Raw genomic sequence first — 26,436 nt, 5'->3', positions numbered from 1 at the left:
ATTGTTACAAGCCTATTCCACCTTCCCTAGTCAGTACAGCCTTCATAATTTGCAAAGAATGAAAGAAAACTGTGATTAAACAGTTTAATTTTCCTTTTTTTTTGAAAAAAAAAACGATAAGATCAGTTGTTTTAAAATAACCATTTTACTGGGCCTAGGTAGTGCAAAGGATAGAATGCCAGAATGGAATCAGGAAAATTCATCTTTCTGAGTTCAAATCTGTCCTCTTACCAGCTGTGTAACCTTGGGCAATTCATTTATTCTGTTTGCTTAAGTTTCTTCATCTGTAAAATGAGTTGGAGAAGGAAATGGCAAACACTTCCAGTATCTTTGCTAAGAAAACCTCAAATGGGGTTATAAAGAGATGGACACAACTACAATCACTCAAAGTGCCACTGAAATATTGCTTAATATTATGGTGACTGAATAGTGTTTTAAAAAGAAAAAAAGTCTTCCAAAATAGATTGAAAATGTCTAGAATATCATAAAACTACCTAGAACCATAAAGAAAACTTCTAGGTTAAAGGAATGCCATTACCTGAAGAATAAGGACATTGAAAGTGCCTCATGTAATGCATATATATTGAAGTGATATGAAGTATTTCCTAAATAATATGAAGAAATGGACCAAACATTGCTTATTTTCTGGCTCTTTTCCTTGCCAAGGACAATAACATTCTATATGTATCCTCAATCCCATCTTTTCTAGTAGATTGTTCCACTCTAATCCCCTCTCTTTTGCTAATTCTCCTTACCTTCTCTAGTGCCTACAAACATCCGTCTCCTTGCCCTTAAAATGAAACAAAATAATAGCGCTTATTTATCAATACATCCATCTTTAAATATATTTATATATCTTGAGCAGACTGTGCAAGTGAATGATAAGTTAGGTTTCAGAATTAAATAGAAAAGTAGGCTGGACTGCCTTTGGCAAGTTAAAAAATGAATCTAATTACGACCAAGTTCACTCTTTCTCATTAATATTCTTCCATTATTAATGCATAGTTGCAAGAAATGCAACACAACAATCTCCAAATAATTAAAAATGAATATCACCTAGAGAACAACGGAGAACTGCAATGAAATTGTGACTGACTGCTGTGCCTTACAGACAGGAAATTATAAAGAAGTGAAGTTAAGAATTATTCAAATCTGGACTTGAGATGTCGTTGGTGTAGGAGGAATTTGTTCTTCACTGATGAGGAATGCAGATTGGCACCTTTGTTTTGCAACCTATAGTCTTACAGAATTGCCTGGGAAGGGCAGCTAGATGATACAGTACATAGAGTACTGGCCCTGGAGTCAGAAGAAAAAAATTCAAATCCAGCCTTAGACACTTAACATTAACTAGCTGTGTGACCCTGAGCTATTCACTCAACCCTAACTGCCTTAGGAAAAAGACAAGGGTGGGGAGAAGAGGAGGAGAGAAGAAGGGAGAGGGAGGGAGAGAAAAGGACATGGAAGGAGAGGGAGGAAGAGGGAGGGAGAGGGAGAAGATGAATGAATAAATGAGTTTCCTGGGGCAGTAAGACTTAAGTAACTTGCTTTCAGTATGTGGCAGACATGAGACTTAAATCAGTCTTCCTGACTCTAAGATCTTTTCTCTATCAATGGGTCATACTTTACTTGGAAATAAAAGATGTGACAAAATAAATGTGTTTGTGAAAAGCATGAGAATATTATATAAGGAATAGTTCTTCTGCTTCACTGGTTTCTATACAAGCAGATCCTGTTGTGAGGAAATTAGGAGATAATATGGAAAAACTCTCTTCGTGAAGATTGGCACCCTTGTTTTGCAACCTATAGTCTTTTTTTAAAAAAATTATAGCTTTTTATTTATAAGATATATGCATGAGTAATTTTTCAGCATTGACCCCCTCCCCCAGATGGCAGGTAGACCAATACATGTTAAATATGTTAAAGTATATGTTAAATACAATATATGTATACATGTCCAAACAGTTATTTTGCTTGCAACCTATAGTCTTAAAGAATTGCCTGGGAGGTGCAGCTAGATGAAACAATACATAGAGCACTGGCCCTGGAGTCAGAAAAAATCTGAATTTAAATCCATTCTCAGACATTTAACACTTACTAGCTGTGTGACCCTGAGCTAGTCACACAGGATACAGGATAGTTAGGTATGGATAGTTTGTGATTTGTACCATTGGAGAAATGAATAACCACACCAGTAAGATCATAGATCTATTTGAGTATTTGAAAGTTACATATGATATGAGACATGTTTTATTCTAAATGTATGTTATTTATATTTTTGATTGTGTGACAAGTATTCTTTTTGCTGCATGTGCCTATGTTTACTGCATGATATTATGAGTATGTAATTCAGTTAGAATAATTATCAACTATATTATATGTTAATTTCTGATATTTAACATGATGGTAGTAGTGTATCTTGAAGTATTTAAATATACTTTGTGGGGAGAAGAATGTACAAAGACCAAAAAGGAAAAAAAGGCTATAATTTGTTGCTGGATGAAGTGGGATAAATGATTTTCAGTCTTCTCCAACTAGCTGATTTGCATAGTGGAGAGGAGAATGATGGAGGTAAGGAAGATGTTGAAAGAGGTTTTTTCAACATCAGTTTTACTCAGATTCTTTTCCAGTTGAAGAATTAGAGCTCTGAAAATACATACTTCCCTGAGTCAGGCTGGGAAGTGGAAGGTAATAGAATGATAACAATTACATGACAATTAAATTGAATGAATCAGAGAAAACAATAGAAGACAAAAGAATTCAAGGAGCAGATGTGAATATAGCCTGATCATTTTTCATATGGCATCTAGACTGAGGGAAAGTGGTTCATTACCATTGGCTGAAAAAGGCTTAATAAGCACAGGACCATCAACACCCCTTCTGTCCTCCTTAATCTTCTACCAAGAGAGTGGATAGAATAGGAGGTGGACTTGTATACCTAAAGAGCATTGTATCCAACAGAAAATAGCAAAGAGAAATGCCTGCTGGGGAGCAGGTGTAGAAGAAATTAATTTGAGAATCCCTAAAGAAGACATGAGCAGCTCTATAGTATGAGAAGCATGAGTGGTCTGTCTCTGAATACATATGTCCCTTTCATATAGGTAGCCTGGTCACATGTGTTCTCCATCTGTGTATTTACCAAACATGATTCCTATTCATGTCTATTCTGCTAGGGATAACTATATTTGTGAGAGGGCAAATTCCAAGTTAATGTGGATAATCTTTAGTTGTTATTTTATGCTCTTTATTTGTTCTTCCTTCTATATATGTTGTCTCCCTTATTAGAAAGTGAGGTCCTTGAGAGTAGGGGCCTTTTCTTTATGTATTCTCAAAGCTTTGCATATAGTTAGTGTTTAATAAATGTTTCATTCATTGATGGTTCCATTTCATTAAATGCCTTGCTTTAAATTATGTATCCTCTGTTTGATGAGTAAGAGTAAACATTATAGATGGGGATTTCTTAACTTAAAAAGATTATGACACACAAAGTATCTAGAATCCAAGTTAGCTACTGGAGATTCCTCAGGTCAGATGCATATGTGTATATGACACGCACACACACACACACACATATATATATATATAAAACAGTTGCTTATGACGAACTATCCTTTAAAGCAACAATATTTTATTTTAAGAGAATTTGAAAGCCAATGAACACTTTAATCCAATCTACAAATAACGTGTCTACTCAACAGGATGGAAAACAATTTTTTTTTCTTAGCAAGCAATAAGTAATTTCCAGTGTTTTGTATTTTTCCATTTCTCATATTTGGCATTGCTTTTCCTTCTTTTATTCCTATTGCTTTACTCTTTCCAATTTTTTTCAAAACTTACCTCCTCTTATAAGCCATCTATGACTGACTTCATCCTATTGTTTATTCATATATATATTACATCCTCTAATCTTTTAGATGGTCAGTTTTCATGATGTGAATGTATACATGTAGTGTGTATGTTTCTCTGTAAAATTCTCTTCAATTGCTTCAAATGAATATTTTATCTCTATATTCCTTCTTAGTAATGGGAGTTCAAACTCTTGTAGCTTTTAAGCTGGAAAAACCATGAAGATGGTTTTTGGACAATCTGTTCAGTTGTCCAAGGACTAGTCTAACTAAATTTAGATAAGCTCATCACCAGAAGTTTGGGTGGGAGGCCATAGGCCATAGATATGTTCATTTGTGTTGATCAGACCCCATTTGGGATTCTTTGCGAACTCATTTGGGATTTTTTTGGCAAAGATACTGGAATGGTTTGCCATTTCCTTCTCCAGCTTATTTTTAAAGATAAAGAAACTGAGGCAAACAGTGTTAAGTGACTTGCTCAGTTTCACACAGGTAGTAAACATTTGAGATAAGATTTGAACTCAGAGAAATGACTCTTCCTGACTCCAAGCCTAGTATTCTATCTACCATATTACTTAGCTGTCTCATTTTTAATTAGAACAGTTCAGAGAACTCTATTAAAGTATAGAAGGGCTGTGATCTGTATTGATGGAGAATTTCCCTATATTGTTTTAATCAAGCATTGAAATGAATTTCTTTATAAAGGTCCAGCAGTTATGTCATATAAAGTTATCTTTTTTTTCTCCAGGTAGATTGCTAACCTATTGATGATAGAGTCTATGTATTTTAATTGCTCTATATTCCAGCCACAATTGCTAGTACACTGCTTTACACCAATAGAAATTAAATATTAACTGACAATTTAATACCTAGAGGGAAATAGGCAAGTTAGAAAAAAGTGGATCTTTTTTATGGTTGTTCTTATTTGTAAAGGCTCATTTAATTAAGTTGTTTGGGAGTTCAGTTCACCAGAGCTATATCCTTGCACTCACAGTTGAGCTGAGCTGGCCATGTGATAGAAAGGAATATATCAAGATGTCAAAACATCTGCTGTGTATTTAAATGAGGAAAGGCAATTGTCCTTGAGAAATGCAAGGACAAATGTTCATAGGAAGCTCCAAGGATTAATTTGAACTAATGTGACACAAATGTGTTAGCTGAGAAGTGACAATAGTGGAAACAAGCTGTGATGATGTAAAGTTAGGTAACCCCTGGGAAAATTTGTCTATATTTCCCAAATCCAAATATGGTTAACATCACTTTTCTGTTATCTCATTAAGCTGCTGAAAGCTTATTATGAAAAAGGAGATAAAGATGAAATATAGAGATATAATGTTCAGAACTGTTGAGGGTGTTGAAGAAGTCACTTAGATCATATATTCCCTAGGCAAATATATCAAATATAGTATTTTTGTGATTATCTGGTATGCCATTAATTATAAATATGCTACTTTTTAATTAACATCAAAATTATTATGTTAAAACAAATATGTAAATACAGATTTTGAATGTTACAAATTTAGGGGATATGTTCAGATATGCCCAGAAGAATTTACTTCTCTTTTTGTGATGCATTGATAATGAATGCATGAATGGATGAAAAAAGATTTATTAAGCATTCACTATGTATTAAGCACTGAGTAAAAAAGGAGAAAAATGATTCAACCCTTTTATTAAAGAGTTCACATTATAATTTAGGGAAATAATACATGTAGTAATCTGGACAACTGGAAAGAATTTGGGATAGCAAGGGCAGTAGGATATTAAGGCATATCAATAGGTCAGATGGCAATTCCTAAGGGTCTGGAGGATAGAATCACAGAAGAAATTGAAGTTCCATTCCACCTCATGTAGAAGGATTTTAGCTAATGACTCGCTGCTTATCTAAGCCATGTGAGAATCTCTATGATTTTTATATTATTTTGGCACTTTCCAGGCTAGCCTTTTGCTACAAATTCATAATTGCACCCCTAATGAGATCTCTCTCTCTCTCTCTCTCTCTCTCTCTCTCTCTCTCTCTCTCTCTCTCTCTTTTTTGACATAGGCATAATTTGTGGCTAGTTCACTTTCCCCAGTGCACAAACATTTGAGCTCTGCCCTTGGGTTTGGCCTTTAAAAAGGGATGGTGAAAAAAAAGGTCATAAAGGAGAGAGAAGCTGTCCATAGATATAGTTTCTTGAAAAGAAGCTTATGCAACTGAGGAATCTCACGTCCCTTGGGATGACATCAAAGAAAGGCAAAAGGAGTTTCTGAGCCAAATGGAGGAGTTCCTTAACTAAACCAGGATCCTTGTTCAAGCTGGGAACTGAAGGATGTGGAACTGAGAAGCAACAAGATAAAGACATGAAATATTTCCTTGCTGGTACATAGGAAGTTGTGGCTTGGGCCAAATTAAGGAAGGTGGAGATCAAGAAGGAAATCAGCTAATTAGTGTTAAGTGTCTGAGGCCATATTTGAACTCAAGTTTTCCTGACTTAGGGCTGGTACACTTTCTACTGCACCATCTAGCTTGCCCCTAATAATTCTAAATCAGATTGTAACCTCTGTTCTGGCATATATCTCTCCCACCTCCAGACTTGTTATAAAAGAGACTCTCTATATAGGAAGTTTCTGCTGATAAATGGGCAGCCTTTACCCAGCACTGTTGGTACTGTTGATCACTCTTTCTCCTAGTCTCTTTTCTGGGATTTTGTGACCCCTACTCTTTCCTGTCTTTTCCTACCAGTTTGACTACTCTTTCTTAGTCTCGCCCCTCTGCTGGCTCATTATTCATTTTATATTCCCTAACTGTGGGTCTATGCCAAGTCTCAGTTTTGGGATCACTTTTCTTCTGTCTCATTAGCCCCTATGAGTTTAATTATCATTTTTATTCAGGTGATTCTTGTATCTCCACATCCAGCCTCAATCTTTCTTTTGAACTCCAACTGAATTACCAGATGTTTGCCTATTGGATTCTATAAGCTGAATGTCCTAGAGAAATCTCAAATTTAACATGTCAAAACAGACATTAATTCCCCCTCAAACCTTTCTTCCACCAAGCTTGCCTATTTCTGTTGAGGCCACCACTATTATATTAGACTCTTAGGTATATAACCTTGGTGCTAATTTTGATCTTCATTCCCCTTTATTTATCTCAAGGTGTTGTTTTGAAGATTATATGAGATAACATTTGTAAATCACTTAGCACAGTGCCTGACAGAATAGACATTAAATAAATGTTTATTCTTTCCTTTCCCCCAACTGATCAAATCTAATGAATTGTTATATCTATGGCTTTTAACTTTGAAAGCACTGCCACTGCGAAATTTGAGTGGTCAGATGGATAGACTGATGAAGGGAAAAAAAACACTTTTTGGAAAGTCTTTGAGACATGTTGGTCAGTACCTCTCCTTACTTGCCAAGGAATCTGGAGGAAAGAATAGAGGATGGATTCATCATGAATGAGAATAAGTGAGATCAAGAGACCAGGAGGAGTTTGATGAGACACCTGAAATTCAGTCTCCAAACACCATCTTTTCTCCTCAGTCCTAAGAGTGGAGAAGCTACTTTCCATTCACTTATCTGGCATTTTATTTCCTGATCCCTTCTGACCTTGTGGGAATAGATGAATAAATGTATATGTGTGTGCAGTCCCCTAAATCATTTGTACCCTCTTAGCTGCAGCTAAAGGAAGATTTATTACCTTAAATTTTTCTTCTACTTTCTAAGTTATTTGAAACTATTATAAAAATAGATTTTTTTCCCTGAAATCCCTTCATGTTTTCTATGAACATCTCTAAGGGTCAGGTAGCAATCAAGTTAAAGGATGATGAATAAATGTGAATGATTTAAAAAAGGGGGAAATTAGGTGGGAATTTTGGGGGGACTAAATTTTTCACTGGACTTTGCTCATACCCAGAATGTCCTTCCTTACCTTTGCCTCAAAGAATCCTTCACTTTCTTCAAACTGCATGTCAATAACCAATTTAACCACAAAATCAATAATTATTCTAGACCATAGGGAGAAAAAAGAATATTCTTTAGTGATGTGGCTCTAAGGGGTTTGGAGTAAAGCTGAAAATTGGCATAAAAACCACAGTCCAAACTAAAATGAGGTTTCTAAAATTTTGTTAAATAATAAAATTATTTGTGTTAAATTCTTGTGCTAAAAAGAATGATAGAATTACTTGTCTGTGGATATTATATTTTATTATAGTATAAAAACATTCTTTCTAGAACATTAAAATTTTTTCCAACATAAAAAAGCATTACAGTGAGTCCACCAGTTATCTCTCATGTAAGTTAGACTGATTTGTCTCTTTTTCCAAAGTAGGCTCAGAATTTCACAAGTTTGAAGAACTTTGTAATATGCCCAGATTGAAACTTTTCTTTTCTCAAAGTAGACATAATTCAGAATTCTACAATTTTGAAGAGTTTTGTGGATCATTTGGCTAAATCTCTGATGGACCTCAACTTATGGAAATCATCATCATCATCATCATCATCATCATCATCATCATCATCATCATCTCTATCCTCCAATAGTGAAAGGACTGTAAGGCAAGGATCAATTGAATCAATCAAACACCACCCTGCTTAGAAGTAATGAGTTGTTGCTGTGATACTACTTCTGTTGAATCAATTAATTAATCAAGAGCCTTAAACAAGAGATTCTAGAAAGCCATTAGATGAAATCAAATGATTTTCCATAGGAAGTATGTGGGTATTTTGAAACTTGGTCACATCCTGTGAATTTTGTATAAAATATCAATTTGGCTCAGAATATGAGAGGTTTCAGTGATGAGAATGGAGAAAACATTTCTGGCTCAGGCCCTAAGAAAAATATTTAGAACAGGGGAGAAAAGCAGAACCTCAGGTGCCTCCCTTGACCAGGAGAGTAACTTGTGAACTTTGAAGGTCAAGAAGCTTTGGACTTTTGACGGGTATACTAGCAGTGATTTTGGAAGTGTTTGTGCCAAGAGCTGAGGACAAATTCTATCTAAAAATGAACAAAAACCCCAAAAGAGCTCTGACCATATTAAGATACAATGGCGACGGAAGACAAGAACAAAAACCCAGTAGAAGACAGCAAATGCAAAATGCTGGCAGACAAAGCCCAAAAAGAGGATATGAAATTGATCTCCAATTCAAAAACCTCTCTTGGAAGAGTTCAAAAAGAATGGAAAAAAGAGAAATAGAAAAAAATGGGAAAAGGAAATGAGAACATTTTAGGAGAGTTATGAAAGTTTTTTTGGGAAAACTAATACCTTGAAAAAGAAAGTACAGAAATAGAATGATGAAAACAACTCCTTAAAAAATAAATTTGATGAAACGGGAAAAATATATTGAAGGAAACATTAGAATGGGATAAATAAAAGTGAATGACTTGATGGGAATCAAGAATCAGTCAAAGAAATAAAAAAATGAAAAATAGAAAAAAATGTAAAATACTTCATTGGAAAAAATTGACCTGGAGCCAGGTCCAACTGATCCAGGAGAGAGAATCTAAGAATTATTGGATTACCTGAAAGCCATGATGAAGAAAAAGAGCCTAGACAACATCTTTCAAGAAATCATCAAGGGAAACTGCTCTGTGAGACTTCCAGATTTTCCCTGTGAGGTAAAATAGTCATTGAAAGAATGTACTGATTACCTCCTGAAAGAGACCCCAAAATGAAAACTCCAAGAAATATTACAGTTAAATTCCAGAATTATCAGATCAAGAAGAAAATACTGCAAGCAGCCAGAAACAATTCAAATGTGGAGGAGCTACAATCTTTATTACCCAGGATTTAGTAACTTCCACTTTAAAGGACTGGAGGGCCTGGAATATGTTATTATGAAAGGCAAAGGACCATGGATTACAACTAAGAATCACCTACCCAGCAAAATTAAGCATTATATTTCAGGAGAAAAGATGGACATCCAGTGAAATAGAAAATTTTCAACCATTTCTGATGAAAAGACCAGGGCTAAATAGAAAATCTGATCTCCAAATACAAGGCTCAAGAGAAGCATAAAAGAAAATGGAAGGAAAAAAACCCTATACTTTTTAAAGGTTAAACTTAGGCTCATTTTCCTCTGGACTGTATTCATACAGGTGAGAAAGGATGTTACTCTTGTGGGTATGTTTTATACTTACTATACCACCTTATTAAATATATTTTTCTAAACAATAGCTATGTCTGATTAATTGATATCAAGTGATTAATCATGGAATGTGGAGGCAGAAGGAGAAGAGATGAACACAAGTACATAGGTTAGCTTTCAATTAACTCACAAGACATTCAATACATGTGATAAAGAATCAGCATTTCAGAGTTGGATGTAACATCAAAGACTATCTTAACTCACTCATAGCTGAACAAAAATACCTTTTTTTAATATCCCTGACAAGGCATCATGCAGGCTTTCTTTGAAGACCTCCATTATTGAAGAACCCATTACTTTCTGAGAAAATCCATTCTTCTTTTGGGAAAATCTAATTGTTAGGGACTTTCTACTGGTATGTCTCCTGGCCCCATATTCCTTTAATTTGCCTCTTGGAAACTTATACCCTTTGTTCTCACTTCTGCCTTCAAAGACCCCTAAAGAAAAGTCATTTTTCTGAAGAAATAAAACACACAAATCTTTTCTGAATGTCAGCCCTTCAAATATGTGAAGACAGTTATTATGCCCCTTCTGAGTCATTGTCTCTCTAGATTAAACTTCCCCCTTATTTCTTTAAAAAATTAAAAAAATTAATATTTATGGGTGATATTTATGTTCCTCAAAATTTTAATGCCATAATATGCTGTTAGATGAAATCAGATCCTATGATTGAGGTTGAGAGTTGGATCAATATATCAATATACTGTTGGAAACAATATATTTCTGAAAGAAGTAAAAGTCATAGCAATTTATGTGTAGTGCTTTAAAGTGCTAGGGGACTCTGTGTATGTGTATGTGTGTGTGTGTGTGTGTGTGTGTGTGTGTGTGTATGTGTGAGACACAGAGAGAGAGAGAGAGAAAGAGAGGGAGGGAGAGAGGGAGGGAGGGAGAGAGAGAGAGAGAGAGAGAGAGAGAGAGAGAGAGAAACTTTTATGAAGACTTAATGAAGTAACTAGCATGGTAGCATGGTAGGCCCTATTAAAAGGAGACTCTCCCTCCCCATTACCCCCCACTGGGGAGTGTGAACTCAAGTGATTAGATTTGGAACCAAAAAAATAGATTCCTATTTTTGAGAGGTGTGGGCTTAAGTATTTATTTTGGGGGAGAATGGAAAATGATTGCAGTTTGAAGAAAAATAACAGAACAATCAGTTTCCTTGCCAACTGTGCTATAGAGCAATTTAAAAATATTAAAGTGCTTTACATATTTCCTAATCACTCAAGTCCTGAAATGATTATGGCTCCCAGCATTTGCCGTGATTCAGACCACTGGAGCCCTTCACATCTTTCAGGAAGAGGTTTAACCTTGAAAGCAGCAGCATGGCTTCAGAAGGTACATCTCACTGCAGCAGGGATAAACAGTTTAATTACAGCAAGGCTCAAACAAGCACCAGGTGTTTCAGAAAAGCATTAATGGGCCAACTCTGAGTCATGGACATTTCAGATTTAGGTCCTGCTTGCTTCAAACAATCCACAGAGAAATTTAGATCTTTTAAGCTACGTTGGCAGAGGTCTTCAGAATGGCATTACAGATGCATACATTAACACCTTGTTATCTCAAAAACGGATTTTGGAAATTTTAGAAATAATAGGAAGAAGACAAAGTAGCAAAAATCTGGGCTTTTTTGAGGGTAGGTGGGGAGAGATGAGGGAATTCAGGGCAATGGCCTAATTGTTAAAAGAGTTCTTCACAACCTTGTTTGAAATATAACTCAAGGGATGCATCAAGTTGTTCTTCATTTTTCCCCCCATAGTACTGTAAGCAACTGAGAAACTGATAAAGGTTATGTGATATAATAGAAAGAGAATCAAAGTACTTGGATTCAAATCCTGTCTTTTACGGGTATTATTTGTGGGATCTGGAACAAGTCATTTTTTTCCTTGGCCATATTTGCCTTAAATGTAAAAATGAAGCTAGATATTGGTCTCAGGTTTCTTCCAGCTTGAGATCTATGAACCTATGACCTATGACAAAGTGACTCCCTAAGAGATGCAAGGACAGCAGATAGATGACTAGATTTGAAGTCAGGAAACATGAATTCAAATCTGGAATTGCTCTACCACTAGGTGGTACAGTGAATAAAGTGCTAGACATTGAGTCAAAAAAATCTAAGTTCAAATCTAGCTGCAGACATTTACTAGCTGTATGATCAGAGCCAGTCGCTTAACCTCTGTCCACTTCAGTTTCCACATCTGTAAAGTGAGGATAGTAATAGTGCCTACTTCTCAAGGTCATTATGTGGAACAAATGAAATAATATTTATAAAGCACTTTGTACATTTTAAAGTGAAATATAAATGTAGGCCACCAGTGCAAATTAACAAATAGCTAATTATTGAGTGCTGATAATTTAATTAATAGTTATTGTTGCCAAGTCACTTAACTTCTTACTTACTCCAGATTATTTCCATACTTGCATAAGATAGCTAAGGTAATCTCTAAGTTACCTTTTAACCCTAACTTTATGACCCTAATTGGCTAAATCATCTTAGAGTGTTTTTTCAACTTTCCTTCTAGAAACAGTTATTATCAAGACAATAATAACATTTTATGATGAATACTATTACCTGTTTAATAATTTATCACTTCTATTTCGAAGACAGAAAGCCTGGCATTTTTTCCCTGAATTCTGTGTTCACTTTTTTTTTTAATATGATGGATGTACATTCAGATATCATTACCTGATGACATGAATGAATTATGATCTGCACTGATGGAAGGAATTGTGACATTGATGAAATCACAGGGACACTGGCACACACAAATTTGTAAGTGCTACAATTGATGTCCCTGACATATTAAAAGGACAAGAGAAAAGCCTCTGACATGTTGTTGGAAGTTGTACCTTCTACAGATAATTTAAAGAAAGATTCACATGAGAAGCCTTTTAGATTCCAATGAGAATGAAGGGAATACATATTTCAAGTTTGTTTTCTTAAAAAGCAAAAACTAAAAAAAACCCAATTAACCCCAATATATTAAAAAAAATCTTACTATAGAAGGATTGTGATGTGTAATGTGTATGAGAGTTATCTCACATTGCTGAAAATCACAGATACATCCAAATGACAAGGCACAGAGTATATTCTTATTTATTTCTTATTAGCTTTCTTTGGAAACCTTAGACAGAAGAAATAGGGAATGTTTTCAGCCTTGCTATCTTCTTTTCATGAAGGTAGATTTTATTTAAGACAAGAGGCAAAAGAGTGAGTTACCACATGTCCATAACTATTACTATTATTACTAATACAAGAGGACAACAGAAATCATTCAAAGGCCAAAGGAATGGCTCTCAAGCAAGGAACAGGGAGCTAAAGAGTCACTTGGGAAAGACCAGACTAGAATAACATGATATGATACAGCGACATAAGCATGAATAAGAATTTTGCAAAAAGATGAATTTTATTGTTTGTTTAATGCTATGGAAACTTAAAAAATCTTGTTATTTACCTTCAGCAAGTGGGTCAAGAGTATGAATCATAAGCTGGAAGATGCTGTTCCTCATCAGACTATTATGCAAAGAAGCAGAGCTACCACCTCGCTGGAGCCGTGGTTTAGTCTAAATGGAGAGACAAGAAAAGGATCTAGTCAATAGAGGGAAGGCAGCTGTATTACCATATATTTTATCTCTATGAGAAAATCATCAATACAATTATAGATTTTGAGGTAAAAGGGATCTTGAAAGTTATTCAGTCCAGTAAAATATAGAAGGGGAAACTGAAGGCCAGAGAAAGGAAAGGGAAGGAAGAGAAGGGAATAAGCACATATATAATGCCTACTATATGCCAGACACTATAGAAAGCCCTTTGAAAAATATTATGTCATTTGATCCTCACAAAACCATGTGAGGTAGAGACTGCTATTATCCCCATTTTTATATTGAGGAAACTGAGGTAAACAGAGGTAATGTTTGACTTGCCCAGGATCTCATAGCTAGTGTTTAGATTTAAATCTGGGTCTTCCTGATTCTAGAATCAGTGCTCTATTCAGTAGCTGCCTCTTCAAACAGACTTGCCCATGGCCATCCATTCAATAAATGACTGAGGTAGAATTTAAATCAAATCTATCTAACACCAGTTCCAGTAATCTAAACTGCTAAATCCACTAACCACACTTCCTCTAAATTAGTCATTGCTTTTAATTCATTCCTCTGGCTTGTGTCTGGCATATAGTTATAACTAAATAAATGTTTATTGATTGATTGGTTTATTGGACTGTTTGGGCACTTATCTCTACCACATATATTCTTGTTTCAAATATTCTCAAAGTGCTTTTCAATACCAAAGTGGAAGAAGGACTTCCCCTTCTATTGGAAACATCAGCTTATGAATGTCAAGCTATAGTGAATTTCTGCTGAAACCTAAACTTTCTTTAAAATTCAGTCCAAGAGCCACTTAGTACATAAAAACTTTCCTGATTTGCTAACCTACTGGCTCCTCCCCTCCAAAATTACTTTGTATTTTTTTGGGTACATTTACTCATATTTTTACTTGTTTTCTCCTTTGATTGAATGGAATTTTCTTAAGGGTAGACATTGTTTCATTCTTGGTACTTATATACCCAGGGATCTAAAAACAGTCCTGGCATATAGTGGACAGTTAATACATACTTGTTATTTGAACCCAACGGGAGCTATTTTTACATAAAGAGCATTAAATAGGGGCTAGGGAGCAGTGTGTATCATGGAGAGAGCATTGAAACCATAGGCTTTAGGTACAAAAATTACCTCAAATACTTATTACCTATGCTATGGTCAACATCTCCCTCACTGAGCCTCAGTTTCCCCATCTATAAAATGAAAAGGTTGGACTTGATGATCTCTGAAGTCTCTGACATCTTTAAGTATATCATAGCTTCACTAAGTAATATCTAACAGTTGGACAATAAACATTTGTTAAGTGCCTACTATGTGTTGAGCACTAGGGATAGTAAAAGAGGCAAAAGACAGTTCTTGCCCCTAAGAGCTTACAATCTAATGGAGGAGACAAGGCAATTCAGGACAAAAGGAAAATAATCTAGGCTCCAAGAAGAATTAAAGAAATAGCATTCCAAATTCTTTTTCTTTAAAAATAAAAAAATTACAAATTATTGGTTCTTAAACTCTTAATAAAATCTCATCTCCTACCTTTTGGTGCCATTTTGTACCATACAGCAACAATCCCTTTGCCATTGTAGGGATTATTGAAATAAATGAGAAAAGAAGGTAGGTAGCTATAATTACCTAAGGTCAAATTTATACAAACAAAAATCCAAGATAAAGTAGGAACTTACATTTTTATCTGACTTTTGGAAGAAAAAGTTTGATGTAACTATTGTCAGGTGAAAAGAAAGCGCTTTTTCTAAGCTTCCCTATACTCTACTTTCATGGTGAAACCCTTATGGTGCTTGACTTATATGAAATATCATTATATCAAACTCCACAGGACATTGAAACACTTTCAATGCAGTGGAATTTTGTATTAATGACTGTATTGCTGGAAACAATATTTCCAGATTTTCTGAGCTAGAGAAGAAAGAAGTTTCTTAGCAAATTATCCAGTGAAAACAAATGTTTTGAACACACAGGACAAAATAGTCACATACATGTATCCATTTCTACACTGACTCCTTTCTCTTCCAAATTCTTTAGTCATTTATTTTGTCATCTGGTTTTTCTGCATTTTTAAAATAAATGAAGATAGTTGGTAGGTTTGAGGAGAAGAGTGGTGAATGGTACCAAAACATAATTATTGTCTATGGCTAAATAAGATAAATGTGAAGAACTTCACTCTCAGCGTCCATAATATAAATATCTTTTTATAAAGAGTTGTCTGTCAATTGAATAGGGCCTAAATGGAGTATTTTTGGTAGAATATTTATTGAAACCAGATCAACAACAAAATAAGTTAACTAGAGAGACATAGGCAGAGCTTTCTTATATGGAATCATTACTTCTAATGCTCTTCAGTATCATCTATCTATCTATCTATCCTGTGTATATATATATATATATATATATATATATATATATATATATTGTATGTAATATAAATATAAATATATATATATGTGTGTGTAGAAGAAATTTTTTTCTAGTCCCCTTTTACTGTAGAACTTAGTAATGCACACAAAGCCAGTGGTGACTTCAAAAAGGAAACTTGTTCTGAGTAGAATTCATGCAAGTATCACTGAATAGATTCTATCTAGTAATGTTTCTCTTCTAATGTGACCAATAAAAACTACCTATACAAAAAATGCTTGCACATCATGAGATGTGGAAAGCAAACCACTTCCTTTTGTATTATATAGAACAGATCCCCTAATAGTGCCTAAATACCAGCACTACACGCCTGGACTTTTTAGGAAGTATTTTGTTATTTTAATTTTCAAAAAAATTCATGCCAAACAAAAGTGAAGATGAAAACTTTTTTTTGAAACCTAGTAGCATGAGTAATTTGTCAGTTTGTGTTGGAATGCAATTATCTCTAATTGTAGAGCATCTTATGAAAACCCACTAGCAGATTAAAACTTCTAAATATCCAAGGGTAGAGATAATTTGTCATACCCATCAATTCCTTCTTTCCTCCCATTCTCATTCCCACCCCCCAAATCCCCTTCTCTGTAGGAAGACGTGCAGATAGAAACACAGGCATTGCTTCCTACCGTTAGAGGTTGTTCGTCCTTGTCCTTGGCAGTAGTAGATAACTACAAAAGAGAAAAAGGCAAAACCAAACAGAGAGACAAGTCAATAGTTTATCCTGTGACACATTACCATTCAAGTACTAGTTACAAGAAAAATCAATGTGGTTATTTCTGCACCTTTGCTTTTTGGATTGGGGTGGTGGTAGAATTAAAATAGGATGTGCTGTTGAACTTAGTATCAGGAGGACCTGAGTTCTAATCTCACTTGACACTTATGAAATGTTAGGCAAGTCACTAATTCATTGATAAAATAGAGAAAATTGTAGCTTTTACTTCACAAGGTTGTTGTGAGAATGAAAAGATAATATATATGTAGAGCACTTTGCAAACCTTAAAAATTATACAAAATTTTAGCTACTATTATTAAGAAATACATTTTCAAGGCAAAGAATTAGGAAAATATCTTGATTATAGAGTTCTGTGGACAAATGGTATATTCTCCATCTTTTTTTTTTTTTTTACCATTATCAAAGCACTTTCAAAAAAATTATAGCTTTTTATTTACAAGATGTATGTATGAGTAATTTTACAGCATTGACAATTGCAAAACTTTTTGTTTCAACTTTTCCCCTCCTTCCTCCCATCCCCTCCCCCAGATGGCAGGTAGACCAATACATGTTAAATATATTAAAGTATAAATTAAATACATGTATACATGTCCAAACAGTTATTTTGCTGTACAAAAAGAATCAGACTTTGAAATAGTGTACATATATTTTCCATCTTAACTTGCTGATTCTGGACTGTCATATATCACATTTCTCTGAACTAACATTGAATATCAAAGGTTTCAGCTATGTCCATTACATTGTGCAATACAATAGGTAGTGTGATAGCACTGGTTAACATATTGGATGTGGCCTCAGGAAGACCTGAATTCTAATTTTATCTTAAACATTTGTAACTGTGAGTCCTAAATAATTCACCTTCTATTGATCAGATTCACTTTCCTCATCTGTAAAATCAGAATAATAATAGCATATATCCCAAGGGTGGTTGTGAGGATCAAATGATATGATATAAGCGAATTGCGTTTACAAACCTGAAAGTGCTATAGGAATGCTACTATTATTATTTCTGTAGTTGATCACTGTTTCTACATATCAGGTTTGTAATACAATCCTAGGTCATAATGTCCCCAATGAAAGGGTTAGAACATAATTGGAGACCTAAATTGAGGATGGCTTGACATTAAGTCATTATGTGGATATCATAATTTTGAAGAAATCAACATTTGCATTTCCTTTATACAAATGAATACAATTAACTTGAGATACTTTTTCATGACATGATGAAAGTCACATTTTAAGTTAGGTTCAGAGCTTTTAGAATTCAGTTTCAGTTGCTCTCTATACTTGGGGTTCTCATGTTAAAAATGGAATTTTCTGCTAAGCAGGAAAAACGGAACAGAATGGACTTTGAGTATGGGCCCTCCCTACCATATGAGAAAATTAATGTCAAATAGAAGGGCACTAGAGCCACACTACCAAAAATGGCACATTGGTACGGGGCTTGGCTCCCCACACTAAATTCATTTTCTCTTCTCTCAGGAGTTGTGAAAGTGAAAATGCTGTGACTGATAGACTGTGTTTGCCATGGAGCAAAGCAAGGTAGGATACCTTCAACTTTTTTTTTTTTTTTTTAAGGATTAGGACCCATTCCATATGTTTTTGAAGTTGTCTAGCCTAAACTTGTACCTGTGGATAAATTAATTCATTTCTGTATTTTTTTCTTTAGAAAAAGTGATACCAATCATTTTATTTCCTTCAAAGATTCTGACAAATTGGAATCCAATTGGGGCAAATTTTAAATAATTTGAAGGCTTCTATGGGAAAGAAGGCCTTGCAAACTTCTTGAGCACCCCAACAATAGGATAAAAGGGCTTCTAGCAACCAAGATGTGTTAGCATTTTGCTAAACATTTTCTCTATGTTTGAGCTAATTTCCCTTTGGACATTGTTTGTATTAATGGGAATGGATATGACAGATTTTTGTCTATTTCATACTAACTATTCTGATTGGATAATTTTAGGAAATAAATACTTTTTTCTAAAAACTACTTAAGAATGGCTTTTATGATTCTCAAATGATAATCTTGGAACTTAGTATGTCAGTGAGGCTTAAGCTGATGGCATTAGAGAATCACTACTAACTCTGCAGAGGTACCTCTTGAATCCTGAGGGGGAATGTAATGTTGCTCCAGGGCTTGAGATTTATCTATAAGGGTGAAAGTTGGGGATAAGAATCATTAGAATTTAGATAGTCTACATGTGGGTTTTTTCTAGATATTCTGAGAACCACAATATTTTGGTAAAATTACATATAAAAACAAATGTTCCATCACTTTCTTTAACTCTTTAAGTTCAAGAATTTTTCTCTTTGATTTACATGAAATGAAGCTGCTAGGTGTCAGTGGCTGGAGAGCTAGATTTAGAGTCAGGAAAATCTGAATTTAAATCTTTTCTCAGACATGTGCTAGCTGTGTAATATTATGAGCTCTTTGAGCCTATGTTTTGTCATCTGTAAAATAAGTATTATAATAGCACCTACCTCAAAGGAGTGTGGTTCTCATAACCTTAAATGATATAATAGGTAGAAAGCTTTGAACCTCAAAACATTATATAAATACTAGTTGTTATTGTTGTTGTTATTATTAAGTACACATGCAAGAAAATATCACTGACAACTAAATTATGGTAAAAAAAAAGTTATGGATGGAAGGAATCTTCATTAGATTCTATACTTTTGCTCTGAAGTCAATGTATGAACCTGTTCTCCATGATCCAAGGCTTTTTTATTGCTTCCTTCCTAACGTGCCCCAGAACCATTCCCTGGGGAAATTATCCAGTGCAGTAAACTCAGCCTTTTGACACACATAGAGATTAACTGTCAGAGCTGCTTTCTCACTTAACAAATTTACACCTTATGGTTTAAATGGAAGACAAATAATTATTAGCCAGCATTGATATGGTGGTGGCCCAGTTTTGTTCCATAATAGGGTAGGAACAAATGGAAAAAAAAAAACTTAGAAAGGAAAAGGGTTTTTTTTTAAATGTCAAAACATCACCAACAGAAAGACTGAGTACAAAAAAAATTATCTGAGAAAAAGATGTTTTTTTGGTTTTAAAAGAAGAGGAAACCTTTCTCATTTATTCCCACTCCTTCCTACCTCCCAAACTAGAATTATATCAGAAACAATGAATAGAAAGAAAAAGATCTTGGCAAAAAAAATCATTGTGACTGTTCAGGGAAATCAGATTTTGTAATATTATTTTAATGTTACATTTAAAATTAGGGCATGTTTATTTAGGTCATGAGATTCAGCATGTAGACCCTGAAAGCATACAGTGTCTCACCTATTGTAGCCTCTAAAGAAATATTTGTTTGAATGAGTAATGGAACAGAATGAAGAGCTGGAAGAGACCTTTGAGGTCATGTAATACAATATTTCATATAATTCATTCTCATTTAGCAGATAATGCACAGAGGTCATTTGATGAAGATTACAAAGTAGGATTTGAATCCAGGGTCTATAACTCCAGCAATAATCATGACAATGATTATTATTCATATTTATATGTATTTAAGTATAAGTACTTTCAGGTTTGCTAAGCATTTTGTATATATTATCTCATGTTATTAAAAAAAATTTCATGATCTTGTGAATTTATAGATGAGGGAACCTAAATTCAGCATAGTTAAGTGACTTGCCTTGGGTGATATAACTAGTAAATGAAGAATAGGATATAACTCTGTCCAGCCCCTATCCACTCCAACACTGATTCCATGTTAACTCCTTTTAGAATTCTCTTTTTAAAAAGTACAGTCTGTAGACAATTTAGTTACAAGTACATAAGAATGAATGCACGATATGTGATGGTGATTTCACATTTTAAGGGGCTAAACAATGTCTACTAATATTTAGCAACACTCACCTAATATATTCTTAATTTTGCCTTTGGATGCAACATATGAGTCATGGAAATGTACTTTGATGGCGTTATGTATCCAATTTTAAGGGGATTTTAATTACATACAAAATTGTGAAGACTTTAAAGAAATGATATGAATGAGAATGGATAGCCTCCTCTGAACAGACTCTTAGTAAGCCTAATCACTTTAATTTATTTAAGCCTTATAGCTAAGCCACAAGAGTCCAATTAGGGAATCAGTAAAGCCTCTGGTTGACTCAGTTTTATATATATTTTTTCAAAGCATGATTAATGAATTTTATCTTATTGTTACCCAATAAATTTTAGAATAGTCAACTTCTGAAAAATTAAATTAGTGTGAGCTCGATTAATTTTTAGCCAAAGAACTTTTTTCAAAGATCATAAATTTAAATATAGTTAAACATCATCAACTTGGACTTTTTCTTCATTTGCAAGGTAATAATTTTAATTGGAACTGAACTCAAGTTTATTTTTATTCTATCTACAAAAAAGGTTTCTCTAAACTTGTATATAATATAAATATGATTAAAAGAAGAATGTAAGATTAAAGAACAGGTTTCTAAAGTTTTCTGCCACAAATTAGCTGTGTGACCCTGGGCCAGTCATTTTGCTTCCCTTCTTTTTTTTCACATCTATAAAGTAACAGTATTAGAATAGAATGATTGCTCAGGTTTCTTATATCATAGAGATCTTGCTATAGACCTCTTGAATCACTTGAAATCTATCTCATTCACTATTACATGTAAGACGACTTATAATACAATAAATATCTATATGCCATCTATGCAGAAACGGATTTTATGATAGCAATATATGAATATTATTTTCATTTTCAGTATTTATTATTTTATTACTTTTATATTTTATTAACATTTAAATATTTTAAATTATTTTAATGTTTTAAAAAGTAATGTTTAAAAAGGTCCCTCATTATTACTCCTACATGCTTCTAGCTCTAGCTCACCAAGCTTGAGTTGTAGGTTTTGGTGATTTCCTTTCTTGAGTTTAACCCCAAAGTTAACAAGAGTGGCAGTATGCTATAAATCATGTGTTCTCACCCTTGGAAAGGTATATTGGACCCTTTTGGCAGTCTAGTGAAGCATATGAACTGTTTTCAGGGTAATATATTAAATGCATAAAGTAAAACGTAAGGGATTGCAAAAGAAACCAATTATTTTGAAATAAAGATTTTTTTCCACCCAAGTTCACAGATGCCCTTGAAAGCTATCCATATAATCCCTTGGGATTCTATTGACTCCAGGTTAACAATTCCTGTTCCAACCCAATTTCTTTTTCCTCCTCCAAATAGCACTTCCTGCCCAACAATTTTTAGAGGCTTATTTTTTCAATTGTTAACAGACAGGCATAAAACTCATTCCATGAATAGCTCCTTCCCTCCCTCTTCTTTACTTCTTAGCTCAGATCCTTGGCTCATAGTTTACTAAAAAAGTTGGGGCCATTGTCCAGAGCTCCTCCTTCTTCCCTCTTTTCATCTCAAATCATTCAAGTGTCTTCTTTGATCCATTTTACATGAAGAAGAGGTCTTTCTGCTTGCCAAATCAAACCTCTCTACATGCACAAGTGATCACATCCCATCTAGTTTTCAACAAATCATGCCCTCTTCAATTCCTACTTTCTTCCCTATGTCTGCCTCATCCTCAAAAATGCCTTACATGATCCATCCATCCCCAGTAGCTATAATCCCAGATCTCTTCTCTTTTTTGAGGCTATACATCTTGAGAAGATTATCTATAATTAATGCCTTTTTTTTCTTCCTAGTTTTATGTTTCTTTTCTAATTTTGGCTGCATTGGTTTTGTTTGTACAAAATCTTTTAAATTTAATTGAAACTATCCATTTTGCATCTCATAATGGTTTCTGCTCCTTGTTTGGTCATAAATTCTTCCCTTCTCCAAAGATCTTATAGGTAAACTATTCCTTGCTCTCCTAATTTGCTTATAGTAACACCTTTTATGTCTAAATCATGTACCCATTTCAAACTTATCTTGATATAGAGTGTGAAATATTGGTCTATGCCTAGTTTCTATTCTACTGTTTTCCAGTTTCCCACTAATTTTTGTCAAATAGTGAGTTCTTAGCCCAGAAGATGGAGAGTCACTGGGTTTATTAAATAGTAGATTACTATAATCATTGGCAATTGTCAGGCTTCTTAACTGTAGATCACCATCTGTATTTTATATATCCTTTCTAGGTTTGCATGACACTATTCTATCTTGGTTCTGCTTCTACTTATCTGACCACTTCTCTGCCTCCTTTGTTAGACTGCTCTTGCCAGCTAACTGTGGGCTTTATTATAGGCCCTCTTCTTTTTCCTTTTCTTCCTTTCCTTCTCTTTTTTTCTATAATAGAAATTATAGAGAGCCTAGCAATCTCACCAGCTCCTATGGATTAAATTATTGTATTTGTGCTGATGATTCTGAGATTTTATTATTTGGCCCCAATCTCTTTCCTAACCTCCAGACACCTCCCCAATAGCTTATTGGACATCTTGAACTGGTTCTCCTGTAAACATTTTAAACTCAATATAATCCAAATGGAATCCATTATCTTTCTTCCCAAATTCTCTTTGTTACCATCCAAGATACCCAGACTTGTGACATATGTCTCATCCCAGATATCTCATTTGTTTCTGTTGCCTTGTCTAATTTATTGCCAAGTTCTGTTGGTTTTTCTTTTGTAATATTTTTCATGTATTTCCACTTCTTTCTTCTAATACTGTACCCCCCCCCCAATTGTACAATAATCATTCCTTTCTCTGTTCCTGAGGAAATTCTTTTGGTAATATTTGGTAATTTTCTAGAACAAGGGAATGATGCTGATAAGCTCAACTAAAGAGAATTCGGGATAGAACAGCAACCTTGATGCCTATGATTCTGAACATCTTAAGACAGTCTTAATTCACCACAATGCCATGGCATGGACTTTACCCACAGTGATCACAGCCTTCAAATTTCTAGTATCATTGTATATCTCTGTTATTTTTAATCTATGTTCTAGCTCACTAGGAGCTGGTATGAGTTCCTCAAGTCCAGGTCATGCCAGACAAATGCCTTTTCAGTTTTTTTTTCAGGTTTATTAGACTAGCAGGAATACTAGATATTATATATGTAGATTTCAGAAAACAATTGACAAAAGCTCATTTTATCCTTAAGAAAAAAAATGGAGGGATGCTGATATAATAGATTAGAACAGATTGAAAGACTATATCAAAAATAGTATTAAATGATTATGTGAAAGTAGTCTTTAAGGGGTGTGTTTCAGAGATGAGTGGTTGGCCCTATGCTGATTTTGAACAATTTTTCATAAAGTGATAAAATATTTACCAACTGGTTGATATATTTATAAAATTTTCAGGATACCAAGAACTGGGAGAATGATTAAATATTGATTACTAGTTAGGTTTTAAAAAAGACTTCCATGGACTATATCTAATAAAATGAAATTTAATAGAGACAAATGTAAAGTCCTGTCCTTGGATTCAGATAATCAATGGCACAAGTATAGACAGAGGGACACATAGCTAGACAATATTCCAGAGTGCTAGAACTGAATTCAAAAAGTCCAAGTTCAAATATCAGCTCTTTTATTTTTACCTGTGACTATTCACAAATCATATAACTTTTCTGTGCTATAGTTTGTTCATGAGTAAAATTAGAGAGTTATATGACCTTTGAGATCATCTCTAATTTTAGATCCTATATGAAAAAGAAAAAACTGGAGGCAAATGGGTAGCATAGTAGATAATTAAAACTAACAAAGATAATTGACCTGAGTTCAAATCCAACCTCAGACATTTATTGTGTGATTCTGGTACTTGGTATCTCTGAGCCTTGCGTTCCTTATTTCTAAAACAATTATATCTCTAAAATAATTATACCTACCTCACTGTATTGTTCTAAGGATGAAAGAGATAATTGTTAAGCATTTTGAAAATTTTAAAGTGCTATCTTAATACTGAGCATTATTATAATAATATCATTAGCACAATTCACATTCGACTTTCTACCACTACTTTTTTGATCCTAATCACTTTATTAGTAACTGATTATTAATTGTTTTCCATGGTCCATAAAAATTTCTTTAGATACAGAGGGGAAAGCATAAGCAAATATTGTTTTATAATCTTTTAGGATTTTTTCACTTCATTAACATCAAAATATAGTTTTAGATCTATCAGTTTAGCAAAAAAAAAAAATAGGAAAATTAAAGGAATATCTGCAAATGGGACAGATATCAATTACAAAACATTTTCCAAACTATTGAGGAATTTGGTCTGTAGTAAATCTGAAAGTTCTTGACCAGCTAGCAAGAAGGCCTAAAAGCTGGGTGGAGGATGTGACTTTTTTTTTTTTTTAATCACTTGTCATCCTTTTTGATCTCTCAGGAATTTGATACTGTTAATGGCTATTACTTCTTGAAAATTTCCCTTGGATTCTGACACTTCTTTCTGTTCTCTGGCTCCTTCTGTAGTGATTGTTTCATTGACTCCTTAATTATGGGTCTTCCCCAAGGTACCAAATGACCTTGGGTCACTGTACTTTTCCATTTCTTCTGATGAGTATGCTTTAGATGACTAAAGCAATGAATTCAGTAAAATCTATCAAGCATCAGGAGGTCATATAGTTTGTGATATAACCACTCCAATGCATGGTTCAGACTTACTAGAGAGAGCTCTTGGGAGTTGAGGAGGCTGAGGAACTGGAAAGCCTGAGCAATTGGGGGGACTGAAGGATTTTTGAGGTTTCTTGCAATTCTAAATGTATGGTTTTGTGATACTGGATAATGCAAAAAAGTAGGGTTTAGGATGGAAGAGAAGGCAGAGACAATGTATTATGTAAGAGGAAAAAGAATGAACTAGAGATCCATGGATAATAATAATGAGGATCTAAACTGGAAGGGGTAAACTTTAAAGGAGAGATGATTGCTTACTGATGATGGCAAGAGGGAAATGAACCTGGAAATGGAAATAAGGAATATGCTAACTTCTCCTCATGGTCCTGTATATTAAGAGGTGTGAAAAATGAAGTAAACAGCCTTGGGAAATACCTGGTTTCAGTGAGCATCAGAAAATTGAAGGAATATGGGGAGGGATTTGCAATAAAGGTGATTTTGTTAGTAACAATACAATAGAATATAGAATTTACTTCCATACATTCCTTCCTCTGCATTCCTGTTATCATTAAGCCTGTGGAACTTCTCATACTTAGCTTATAACATTCTACAAAAGCTGATTTTCTTGTTTCCAGTCTGTCCTGCCTATCTCTACCTGGCTTTCCAAGCCCTTAGAGGACCTAGTTACTATAATGTATTATAGCTTTTTAATATCATTCTTGAAAGAGCTGTCATTTTTCTTGTTTTCTTGTCAACTTTTTCCAAAATCATATAATAGTGGAAACTTGGGCAGTAGCTTTGAGTCACAGAAGTAACTTATGTTAGAATGATGCTAATAATAAACTACAAGGTGGAGCAAGGATAGAGGACCAGGATTGATCCAGGACAAATCAGGCCTTAGATACTTACTAGCTATGTGATCTTGGGAGTCACTTAACCCTGTTTGCCTCAGTTTCCTCATCTGTAAAATGAATTGGGGAAAGAAATGACAAATCATCTTTTTCAAGAGAACCCCAAATAGGATCACAAAGAATTGGACATGAGAGAAACAACTAAATAACAAATATTTTGTTTATTTAAATATATAATTTAAATTTTTATTTAAGTATTTATTTATTTAAATTGTATTTATTTAATTTAAGTATTTATTTATTTAAGTATATAAACTACATTTATATACTTCACAGGCTTTAAGTCTTACA

General features: G+C 34.1%; 1 protein-coding gene across 2 annotated transcripts in view; it reads right to left on the bottom strand.

The window, feature by feature from the left end:
• Positions 1–26,436, bottom strand: part of SLC24A2 (solute carrier family 24 member 2) — a 292,133-nt gene that overhangs the window by 135,582 nt on the left and 130,115 nt on the right. For both annotated transcript variants that reach the window (XM_031969129.1, XM_031969134.1), the window contains exons 3-4: positions 16,613–16,654; positions 13,421–13,529 (exon numbers count right to left, since the gene is read on the bottom strand). In XM_031969129.1, coding sequence (XP_031824989.1) covers positions 13,421–13,529; positions 16,613–16,654 — 151 coding nt within the window. The remainder of the gene's footprint in view (positions 1–13,420; positions 13,530–16,612; positions 16,655–26,436) is intronic.

The sequence above is a fragment of the Sarcophilus harrisii genome, chromosome 1, assembly GCF_902635505.1.
Source record: "Sarcophilus harrisii chromosome 1, mSarHar1.11, whole genome shotgun sequence".
In the NCBI taxonomy this organism is placed as follows: Eukaryota; Metazoa; Chordata; class Mammalia; order Dasyuromorphia; family Dasyuridae; genus Sarcophilus; species Sarcophilus harrisii.
Note: the sequence above shows the minus strand (reverse complement) of the source record. Positions and strands in the feature narration are given on the sequence as shown.